The 12,254-nt window shown below is 39.7% G+C and overlaps 1 protein-coding gene across 1 annotated transcript; it reads left to right on the forward strand.

Moving 5' to 3' along the window:
* Nucleotides 1-5,917: 5,917 nt before the first annotated feature.
* LOC138901554 (uncharacterized) lies at nucleotides 5,918-6,469 on the forward strand. Its single transcript, XM_070189326.1, has one exon. It carries the CDS (start codon nucleotides 5,918-5,920, stop codon nucleotides 6,467-6,469), a length of 552 nt encoding a protein of 183 aa, XP_070045427.1.
* The last annotated feature ends 5,785 nt before the right edge of the window (nucleotides 6,470-12,254 follow it).

The following is a 12,254-nucleotide window of genomic DNA, read 5'->3' on the forward strand; positions in this document are numbered from 1 at the left end:
AGGTTGACTTTTTGGTTTTTGATAAAGATTGGAGCTTTATTAATTGAAATCTATTTCTATAGCCGTGTTTGATATTATTAAGTTATTTTTGGCTAGATTTGATCCATTCGGAGGCCGATTCGAGAGGCAAGGGCTTTTTAGAGTATTGATTTGACTTATTTGAGGTAAGTATCTTGCATAACCTTGTTGGGGAATATCCCTTAATATTTAGCCTTAATTGCTTATTTGTGTTATGTGAAAAGCAACGTGTGCATGAGGTGACGAGTGTGTACATGAGTGCTATGCGTGGATTATGACTGGATTAGACCATAGACTATTAATATGTCTTAATTTGATAATGAACTTTGCATGAAACATGTTTGAACCACTTTGTGACTACATTATCATGATCACTCATTGACTTAGCCATAGCCATGCTTTATTTGTGGAATACCCCTCTACACTTTTATGTTATTGTTATGTCCTTGTGCATTTTATTGTTAAGTTGTGAGTTTGTTTCTTGATAAAACTTTGGGTATTGTTATTTTGTGATATTGTGGCACATGTGGACATATTGTGCGGGTTGTTTGATGTTGTGTGGAATATAAGGGTGGCGGTATGCGCATACGATGACATAAGGGAGGCATTTCATTGATTATGTGCATGCGTCGATATAAGGGTGGCGATATACGCATGCGGCGAGATAAGGGAGGTATTTCATTGTGATGTGCATACGGCGAAATAAGGGTGGTATTGTTGATGATATTATGTGATTGATTCGGGGGTGTCTTTATTTGAAACGAGATTGATATTTTGATCACATACTTGTTTCTTAAAAGTTTTCGTCTTGTATTTCTATGAGTTATTAGTTGACTTTGACATACTATCACATGCTCCACTCCTAATTGATATTTTGTTGACAAAGACAAGTTTTACTATATTGAGTTGTTATCACATGTTCTACGAGGTTATTGATATTGTCTCCGTTATATATTATGTTATTAGTTTCTTTTAATATATATTGTACAAGTTATTTGACTAGTGAGTATCGCATGACTTGAACCTCGTCACTACTTCACCGAGGTTAATCTTGATACTTACTAAGTACCGACTGTGGTGTACGCATACTATACTTCTGCATATTCTTGTGCAGATCCAGGTACTTCTAATCGAGCGGGTCGCTAGAGAGGCATGCTTGAGCTTATTAGATACTTCAAGTTATCTCTGTTATTCCGTTCACAAGCCTTGGAGTCAACCCCTTTACTTTATTTATGTTGTTTATGTAATCCAAACAGTATTGTACTCTTCGAGACTTGATATTTATTCCATGTAGATATTATGACTCAGTACTACCAGGTTTTGGAAAGTTGATTAGTGTATCCATGTTTGGTTGCATTATCATATTTCACAACTTTTGTTAAATTTGAAATTATTATATTTTGATTGATATCGTTATGTGATAGGCTTACCTAATCTTAGAGACTAGGTGTCATCACGAACCCTATGGTAAAATTTGGATTGTGACACTGTGTTCCGAGACCTCTCATAGCTTTACTTGATGATTTATGACTTGTGTACATGATTCATGTCGATTTTTAAAAAGTTTATATGTGAAATTTTAAAGAAAGTGTGATTTTTGACTTTAAAATGGCTAGAGTTGACCACGGTCAACATTTTTTGTAAACGATCCTAGATCGGTATTTTGGCGATTCTGATAGGTTTGTATCATAATTTTGGACTTGTACGCATGTTTGGTTGGGTCCCTTGTAACCCGAGGTCATTTCGACGCGTTATGTGAAAAGTAGGAAAAATGAGTTTTGAACTTGAAAATCTTGAGTTTTAATGATCTATTTTTTATTTTTGATGTTATTTTGATTATTTGAGTTTGCGAGCAAGTTTGTATGATGTTATTACACTTATGTGAATGTTCGAATTGGAGTCCGAGGGGCTCAGGTGAGTTTCGGATAGATTGTGGATGGTTTTGGCATGGCTGAGAATTTGCTGGTGTTGTTAATATGCAGGTCTCGCATTTGCGATGACCTGTTCGCAAATGCGAGCTTTGCTTTTGCGAAGTCAGGCTCGCATTTACGATGTTGGGCAGCGGCAGGTATGCTTCTCAATTGCGAAGCAGTGGTCGCCTTTTGAGATGGAGGGCATCTCATTTGCGATATATACATTGCATTTGGGACACTGGGCTCGGCTGGACAGCTTCGCATATGTGAAGTTTTGTTCACTTTTGCGAGGGATGGAACCTTCACAAATGCGAAGTCTATGTCGTATTTGTGATATTAGAAGCGCTTAGGCACTGATCATATTTGCGATCAGCGGTTCACATTTGCGATAGAGTTCGCAATTTCGATACCTGCAATTGGGTAAAATGTGGGAATTTCGGGATTTAGCTCATTTTATATCATTTTTGAAGTCTAGACTTCATAGAGGCAATTTTCGGGGAGCAATTTTTTCTCAACTTTATAGGTTAATAATCTTAACTTGTTTTCATTCAATTTCCATTATTTCTTCATGAATTTCGTCATCAAATATAGGATTTTTAGAGTAGAAATTGAGGTTTTTGGATAGAATTTAGGGATTTTATAAAATTAAGATTTAGACCTCAAATGGATTTCGAAACAAAGCACATACTCAGGCTTGGGGTGAATGAGTAATCGGGATTTGGTCTTAATTTCGGATTTTGACCACGTGGGTCCGAGTTGACTTTTTGTTAACGTTTTCAATTATGTTAAAGATTGAACCTTTATCATACATAGGTAGTTTCTAAACCTTGTTTTGACTTGTTTGAACAATAATTGACTAGATTCAGGTGGTTTGGATGCCTTTTCCAAAGGAAAAGTCGTGTTGGATTGTTGATTATATTCTAGAAAGAGATAAGTATCGTGGTTAACCTTGATTTGAGGAATTAGAACTTGATTTGTCTATTTGCTACATGATTTATGTGTGGTGATGTCGTATATTCAAGGTGACTAGTGTGTTCATGGATTCAAGCATGCAGAGTGTGCTACTTAATTGCATGTCTTCAATTATACCATGTCTTCATTTATTCCATATTTTTACTTGTTATGTGATTTACTTGCTACTTCTTCTTACTTGTTAAAAATATGCCTTCACTTGTTACATGTATTTATTTGTTACATGCTTCCACTTATTCATGCCTTTATTTATTGTCCGCCTTTACTTGTCATATGATCTTACATGTTATTAGATAGATGCTTTTGTTGTCTCATGCCTTTACTTGCTTTTTTTCCTTACTTGCTTCCTATTTCACCCTACTATGTTACATTGGATTGCCTTAGAGGATTTATGTATTTTAGTTCCCTTTTTAAGTTACCTTATGAGATTCATCGTAGTTGGTCGTTAATATATATATATATATATATATATATATATATATATATGTATGTGTGTGTGTGTGTGTGTGTGGGGGGGGAGGGGTCAGGTTGTACGCGGCAACATTATTATTATATATGTGGATCGGGTTGCACGCAGCAATAATATTATTATATATGTGGATCGGGTTGCACGCCGCGATAGTATTATTATAAATGCGGATTAGGCTGCACGCTGCAATAGTGTGTGTGTGTGTGTGTGTGTGTATATATATATATGTGTGTGTGTGTGTGTGTGTGTGTGTGGATCGGATTGCACACCGCAACTATATTGGTATTGGTATGTGGATCGAGTTGCACGCCGCAACAAAAAAGTATGAATTGTGATTATTCTTGGTTGTTATATCCTGCTACCATGTTGTGTTATAAGACGGTGATGTGATGATATTCTGGGGTCTTATTCTATTTATCATGTGGTTACTTGTTTCTCTAACTCGTTATTGCTTTTCTATTTAATACTCGCATAGGTTTATAGTGAGTATCTTGTCGTAGCCTCGTCACTACTTCGTCGAGGTAAAGCTCGATACTTAAGAAGTACATGAGGTCGGTTGTACTCATAATACACTTCTGCACTTCTTGTATAGATCCTAGTATTGGTCCTAGTGGCATTCAGCGGTGTTTGCTCTCCTTCCAGGAGACTTGAGGTAGTGTTGCGCCACATTCGCAGACCCTAAAGTCCCCTTCCTATATTTGTTGTTGTTTACATTGTATCAAACAGTCTTGTATTCTATTTCAAACTTTATAAGTAGTATTCTAGTTGCTCATGTACTAGTGACACCAAATCATGAGAAATAGTTTTTAGACAACGATAGTTGTACATTTATATTGGTTTATGCTATTTCACACTGTTGTTATTATTAAATTATCTTTTATTGTTAAACTGCTTTAATTATTGTGCTAATATTAGCTTTCCTAGCAAGTAGATGTTAGGCGCCATCACTGTCCGTGGTTGGGATTTCGGGTTATGACAAGTTGGTATCAGAGCCCTAGGTTGCATAGGTCACATGAGTCATGAGAAAGCTTAGTAGAGTCTTAAGGATCGGTACGAAGACATATGTACTTATCTTCTAGAGGCTATAAGGTTTTAGGAAATATTACTATCTTTCTTTCTCTATCGTGCGACTTCTTCTATCATAAGTCTAAATCATTCTTCTCTTATTCTCTCACAGATGGTGAGGACGCGTACGTCATCCGCAGCAGATCAAGAGTCGAAGCCCCAGATTGGAGCCACTACTAGGGGTAGGGTTCGGGGCCTGGGCAGAGCCAGAGGTAGAGGCAGAGATCAGCCTAGAGCACGCATAGCGACACCCGTTGTCGAGCCTCAGATAGAGCAGGATGAGGAGATGCCAGTTCCGACAGAGCCAGTAGGACCAGCTCATGTCCTTGAGGGGTTTATTGCTACCCCAGTACTTTAGGATGCCTTAGTCTGCATGGTTGGACTCATAGAGAGTATGGCTCAGGCCGGTGTGTTTCATGTGGCACTGGTCATTTCTCAGGTCAGGCGAGGAGCTCAAAGTCCCGCTACTTATACTCCGGAGCAGATGGCTCCTAGTTATCAGACCCTAGCAGTGCTACTAGTTGGGGCGGTTCGACCTATTATTGCTATACAGCCCGGAGAGAGACCCGCAATGTCAGCTGATGAGTTGAACATGTTGGATAGGTTCACCAAGTTGTTTCTCCCTCACTTTAGCGGTGCACCTTCAGAGAACCCCCAAGATTTCTTGGACCGTTGCCATGAGATTTTGCGCAACATGGGGATAGTAGAGTCCAACTGAGTTGATTTCACCGTATTTCAGATGCAGGGTTCCGCCAAGAGGTGGTGGCAGGTGTATGAGCAGGGCAGGAAAGTAGGATCACCTCCTCTCACATGGGCTCAATTCTCGCAGTTATTCTTAGAGAAGTTTATTCCCTTCACTCAGATAGAGGAGTTGTAGTAAGTTCGAGCATCTACGATAGAATAGCATGAACGTTACTCAGTATGAGACCAGACTTTTGGATTTGTCTCGCCATCCAACTATCATGATCCCTACTAAGAGGGAGAAGGTGCAAAGGTTCATCGAGGGTCTTACATATGGCATAGGACTGTAGATGGAAAGAGAGACCAAGTCTGAGATTTCTTTCATTCAGGTAGTGGAGATCTCCAAGAGGATTGAACGAATTATAGGCCAGGCGACATAGACAACCTTTGACAAGAGGCCCTGCCATTTTGGGGGATTCAGTGGTGCCTTGTTTGGAGGCAGAGGTTCCTTTGGTAGAGGCTCTTATCAGGATAGTACAGTCAGCCCTACAAGCTACACATGGTACTTCAGGCAGTCGTAGTGCTTATGGACCTCTATCTTCGCAGCTAGAATTCAGTGCACCTTCAGCTCCCACTAGTGCACCACTGATTCAGAGATGTTATAGTGGTTATTCATGTCATTAAGGTCAAGTATCAGAATCAGTAGCAGAGATGATGCATTGAGTGCGGGGATGTGGGTCATATAAGGAAGCATTGTCCCAGGTTTCAGGTCAGCGTGCCACACCAAAGTACACGTGCCATGATTTCGGCATCGATAGCTTCACCACCCGCTCGTCCAGCTAGAGGTGGGGGTCAGGTAGCCCAAGGTAGAGGCCAGTCAGTTAGATGTGGAGGCCAGTCAGTGAGACGTCTTCCTATGGGTAGAGAACAGGTTGGTGGGGCTCAACCTCACTGTTATGCATTCCCGGCTAGACCTAAGGCAGAGTCATATGATATAGTTATCATAGGTATTATCTCAGTCTATCATAGAGATGCTTCTGTGCTGTTTGATCCGGGTTCTACATATTCTTATATGTCTTCATATTTGGCTTCGCATTTGAGTATGCCTCGTACTGCTCTTGATGTTCCTGTTTTGATGTCTACACTAGTTGGAGATTCCATAGTAGTTGATCAGGTATACCGGTCTTGTATTAACACTATTAATGGTTTTGATACTGTAGTTGATCTTCTGTTACTGAATATGGTAGACTTTGAGGTCATTCTTGGTATGGATTGGTTGTCCCCATATCATGCTATCTTGGATTGTCATGACAAGACTGTGACTTTAGCCATGACGAGGTTGCCTAGATGAGAGTGGAGAGGGACCCTGGATCACTCCACTAGTAAGGTAGTTTCTTATATGAAGGCTCGGCGCATGGTCGAGATGGTTGTTTGGAATATTTAACTTATATCCGTGATTCTAGTTTGTATGTTCCTTCTATGGATTCGGTACCGGTTTTGAGTGAGTTTCAAGAGTGTTTCCTAAAGATTTGCTAGGTATTCCACCTAATAGGTATATTGACTATTGTATTGATTTGGTTCCGGGCACCTAACCTATTTCTATTCCACAGTACTGTATGCCTCCAGCTCAGTTGAAGGAATTGAAGGATAAGTTGAAGGATTTGTTTAACAAAGGGTTCATTAGACCGAGTGTTTCGCCTTGGTTGTGCGCCGATGTTGTTTGTTAAGAAGAAGGACGGATCGATGAGGATGTATATTGATTATCGGCAGTTGAACATGGTCGCTATCAAGAACAATTATCCATTACCCAAGATTTATGATTTATTTGACCAGCTTCAGGATGCCAAGATATTTCCAAGATTGATTTGAGATCTGGCTACCATCATGTGAAGATTAGGACATCAGATGTGCCTAAGAAAATGTTTAGGACTCGATATGGTCATTAAGAGTTCTTGGTGATGTCATTTGGCTTGACTAATTCCCCAAAAACCTTCAGGAATTTGATGAACCGAGTGTTCAAGCCTTACTTGGATTCCTTCGTGATCGTCTTCATTGATTATATTCTGGTTTACTCCCACAGTAGGGAGGAGCATGAGCACCACCTACGGATTGTACTTCAGACTTTGATGGATCGTCAGCTATATGCCATGTTTTTGAAGTGCGAGTTGTGGTTGGACTTAGTTTCCTTTTTGGGTCATGTTGTGTCTTTGGAGGGTATCAAAGTGGATCCTAAGAAGATATAGGCAGTTAAAAATGGGCCTAGACCTACTTCAACTACTGAAATTCGGAGCTTCTTGGGTTTGGCAGGCTACTATCACCGGTTCATGGAGGGGTTTTCATCTATCTCAACCCCATTGACCAAGTTGACTTAGAAGGGCACTCTTTTAAGATGGTCTGACGAGTGTGACCAGAGATTTCAGAAGCTTAAGACTGCCTTGACTACAACCCAGTATTGGTATTGCCCACAGGTTCGGGATCTTACACTGTGTATTGTGATGTATCGTGTATTGGACTTGGTGTAGTATTGATGTAGGATGGTAGGGTAATTACCTATGCGTATCGTCAGTTGGATGTCCATGAGAAGAATTACCATGTGCATGATTTAGAGTTAGCTGCTACTATTCATGCGCTCAAGATTTGGAGTCACTATCTATATGGAAAGCCATGTAAGGTCCATATCGATCATCAGAGTCTCCAGCATCTGTTCAAGAAGAAGGATCTTAATTTTAGGAAGCAAAGATTGTTAGAGTTATTGAAAGACTATGATATCACCATATTATATCATCCGGAGAAGGCCAATGTGGTGGCCGATGCCTTGAGTAGGAAGGCGGAGAGCATGGGCAGTTTTGCATTTTTACCGGCTTTGGAGAGGCTATTAGCCATGGATGTTCAAGCTTTGGCTAACCGGTTCGTGAGGTTAGAAATTTTGGAGCCTAGTAGGGTTCTTGCTTGTGTTGTGGCATATCAACTTTATATGAGAGCATCAAGGCTCTCCAATTTGATGATCCTCACTTATTGGTGTTAAAAGACACGGTGAAGCGGAGCAGTGCTAAAAAGATTGTGATTGGGTATGATGGTATTATGCGGCTTTAGGGCCGGATTTATGTTCCGACTGTTGATGGGTTGAGAGAGTTGATCCTTGAGGAGGCTCATAGTTCACGATATTCCATTCACCCAGGTGTCACAAAGATGTATCGTGACTTGAAGCAGCAATATTGGTGGCTGAATATGAAAAAACGCATTGTTGGAATGTCTCTCGGTGCTTGAATTGTTAACAAGTGAAGTATGAACATCAAAAACGGGGTGGGTTGACTAAGAAATTGGTGATACCATAGTAGAAGTGTGAGTGCATTACTATGGACTTTGCAATAAGCTTACCACAAACCTTAAGGAAGTATGATGTTGTTTGGGTCATTGTGGACCGGTTGACTAAGTCCGCACATTTTATTCCGGTATAAACTTCTGATTCTTCAAAGCGATTGGCTCAGATTTACATCCGGGAGATTATCCGCCTGCACTATGTGCCTATTTTTATTATTTCAGATCATGGCACGCAGTTCACTTCACACTTTTGGAGAGTTGTGCAGCGTGAGTTGGGCACACGGGTTAAGCTGAGTACCGCATTTCACCCTCAGATGGACGGGTAATCCGAGTGGACCATTCAGATTTTGGAGGACATGTTGAGGGCATTCTCTATTGATTTCGGGGGTTAGTGGGACCAGTTTCTACCTCTAGTGGAGTTTGCCTACAACAACAGCTACCAGCCGAGCATCCAGATGGCTCAGTACAAGGCCTTATACGGGAGGCGATGTTATTCTCTGTTTGGTTGGTTTGAGCCTGGTAAAGCTAGATTGTTGGGCATAGATTTGGTTCGTGATGCTTTGAAGAAGGTGAAAGTGATTCAGGAGCAGCTTCGTACAGCTCAGTCCAGGCAAAAGAGTTATGCAGAACAAAAGGTTCGAGATGTGGCTTACATGGAAGGTGAGAAGGTTCTTCTCCAAGTTTCGCCTATGAAGGGCGTGATGCAATTTGGGAAGAAGGGTGAGTTGAGCCCGAGGTTTATTGGCCCATTTGAGATCGTGGAGAGAGTTTGGGAGGTTGCCTATAGGCTTGCATTGCCTCCTAGCCTAGCGAGGGTACATCCGGTATTTCACATGTTTTAGACTTTAGCACGGTGCAGCTTGATGAGAATCTGACTTATGAGGAAGCGTCAGAGGCTATTCTAGACCGTGCAAGTTTGAAGATTGAGATCTAATGATATTTCTTCTGTAAAAGTGCGTTGGTGAAGTCAGCCGATTAAGGAGGCTACTTGGGAGTCCGAGTCCGATATGAAGAGTAGATACTCGCACCTTTTTGCCAGTCTAGGTACGTTTTTATGTTGGTTCGAGGACGAACGTTTCTTTTAGAGGTGAAGAATATGACGACCTGATAGGTCGTTTTGAGTATTAGCTTTCCTTCCTGTGTTTCATGACCTCTCATAGCTTTACTTGATGATTTATGACTTGCATGCATGGTCCGTGTTGATTTCCGGAAAGTTTATATGTGAAATTTTAAAGAAAGTGTGATTTTTTACTTTAAAAATGGCTAGAGTTAACCATGGTCAACGTTTTTGGTAAACGACCCCGAATTGGTATTTTGACGATTTCGCTAGGTTCGTATGGTGATTTTGGACTTGTACACAAGTTTGATTGGGGTCCCGGGACCCGAGGCCATTTCGGCACGTTATGTACAAAGTTAAGAAATGAGGTTGAACTTGAAAATCTTGAGTTTTAATGATCGATTCTTAATTTTTGATGTTATTTTTGTGATTTAAGCTTGTGAGCAAGTTTGTATGATGTTATTACACTTGTGTAAATGTTCGTATTGGAGCCTGGGGAGCTCGGGTGAGTTTCAGATGGATTAAGGATGGTTTTGGCATGGCTGAGAATTTGTTGGTATTGTTAATCTGCAGGCCTCGCATTTGCAATGACTTGTTCACAAATGCGAGCTTCGCTTTAGTGAAGTCAGGCTCGCATTTGCGATATTGGCAGGGGCATGTATGCTTCACAATTGCGAAGCAGTGGTCGCTTTTGCGAGCTGGAAGGTATCGCATTTGCGATCTATACGTCGCATTTGCGACACTGGGTTGGGCTGGACAACTTCGCATATGCGAAGGGTATGTCGCATTTGCGATATTAGAAGGGCTCAGGCACTGGCTGTGTTTGCGATCAACGGTTCGCATTCGCGATCAGCGGTTCGCATTTGTGATCATTGCAATTGCAAATAAGAGTTCGTAATTGTGATACCTACAATTGGGTAAACTGTAGAAATTTGAGGACTTAGCTCATTTTACACTATTTTTGAAACCTAGACACCATAGAGGCGATTTTTAGGGAGCTATTTCTTCACAACTTTATAGGCTAGTAATCTTAACTTGTTTTCATTCAATTTCCATTACTTCTTCAAGAATTTCATCATCAAACCTAGGGTTTTTAGAGTAGAAATTGGGGGTTGTGGGTAGAATTTAGAAATTTTATAAAATTGAGATTTAGACCTCAAATTGATATTGGATTTTGAAACAAATCACATATTCGGGCTAGGAGATGAATGGGTAATCATGATTTGGTCTTAATTTCAGATTTCGATCATGTGGGCCCGGATTAACTTTTTATTGACTTTTTCAATTATGTTAAATATTGAACCTTTATCATATGGGGGCAGTTTCTAAAGCTTGTTTTAACTTGTTTGAATAATAATTGACTAGATTCGGGTAGTTTAGAGGCTTGTTCCAAAGGGAAAGTGATGTTAGATTATTGATTGGGTTCCGAAAAGAGATAAGTGTGGTCGTTAACCTTGATTTGAGGGAATTAGGACTTGATTGGTCTATTTGCTATGTGATTTATGTGTGTTGACAGTCTATATGCAAGTGACGAGTGTGTATACGTTGTCATAGATTCAAGCATGCAGGGTGTACTACTTAATTGCATGTCTTCAATTATATCATGTCTTCATTTATTCCATATTTTTACTTGTTATGTGCTTTACTTGCTACTTGTTCTTACTTGTTAAATATATGCCTTCACTTGTTATGTGTCTTTATTTGTTACATGCTTTCACTTATTCATGCCTTTGTTTATTGTTCGCCTTTACTTTTCATATGCTCTTACATGTTATTAGATAGATGCTTTTACTGTCTCATGCCTTTACTTGATTATGCCTTACTTGCTTCCTGTTTCACCCTACTATGTTATTAGGGGGTGGCAAACGAGCGGGTCGGATCGGATCGGATATGGGAATAGTAAAAAATAGGTAATGAAAAAATGGATAAATTATCCGACCTGATCCATATTTAATACAGATAAAAAATGGGTTAACCTACGGATAATATGGGTAATCATATTATCCATGACTTCTTGAATATGATAACTTTTGGTAGAATTCCTATTCTCCCAAATTTGAGGAACCCCCAATTTGAGTTTTTACAAATGTAAAACTTAAACCCAATAGTTATCCATTTTTAAATGGATAAGACAATTCTTATCCATATTTGATCCGTTTTTAAAAAGCTCATTATCCATCACATTTTTTAGTGGATAATATAGGTGATTAGCTATTTTCTTTTAATTATTTTGCCACCACTATATGTTATGGATTGCCTTTAGAGAATTTATGCGTCTTAGTTCCCTTTTTATGTAACCTTGTGAGATTCACCGTAGTTGGTCGTTAATATATATACATGTGTGTGTATGTGGGGATCAAGTTGCACGCCGCATTATTATTATTATTATTATTATTATTATTATTATTATTATTATTATTATTATTATTATTATTATTATTATAATAATAATATATGGATCGGATTACACGCCGCAACGATATTGGTATATAGATCAGGTTGCACCCCGCAACGGAAAGTATGAATTGTGGTTATTCTTGATTGTTATATCCTGCTACCGTATTGTGTTGTAAGACAGTGATGTGATAATATTCTGGTGCCCTCTGTCATTTATTTCTTATTCCGTTTATCATGTAGTTACTCGTTTCTCTATCTCGTTATTGCTTTTTCTATTGAATACTCACACAGGTTTATAGTGAGTATATTGTCATAGCCTCGTCACTACTTTGGTAGATTTCGGTGTTGGTCCCAGAGGCAT

This window comes from Nicotiana tomentosiformis, chromosome 11 (assembly GCF_000390325.3).
Source record: "Nicotiana tomentosiformis chromosome 11, ASM39032v3, whole genome shotgun sequence".
Taxonomy (NCBI): domain Eukaryota; kingdom Viridiplantae; phylum Streptophyta; class Magnoliopsida; order Solanales; family Solanaceae; genus Nicotiana; species Nicotiana tomentosiformis.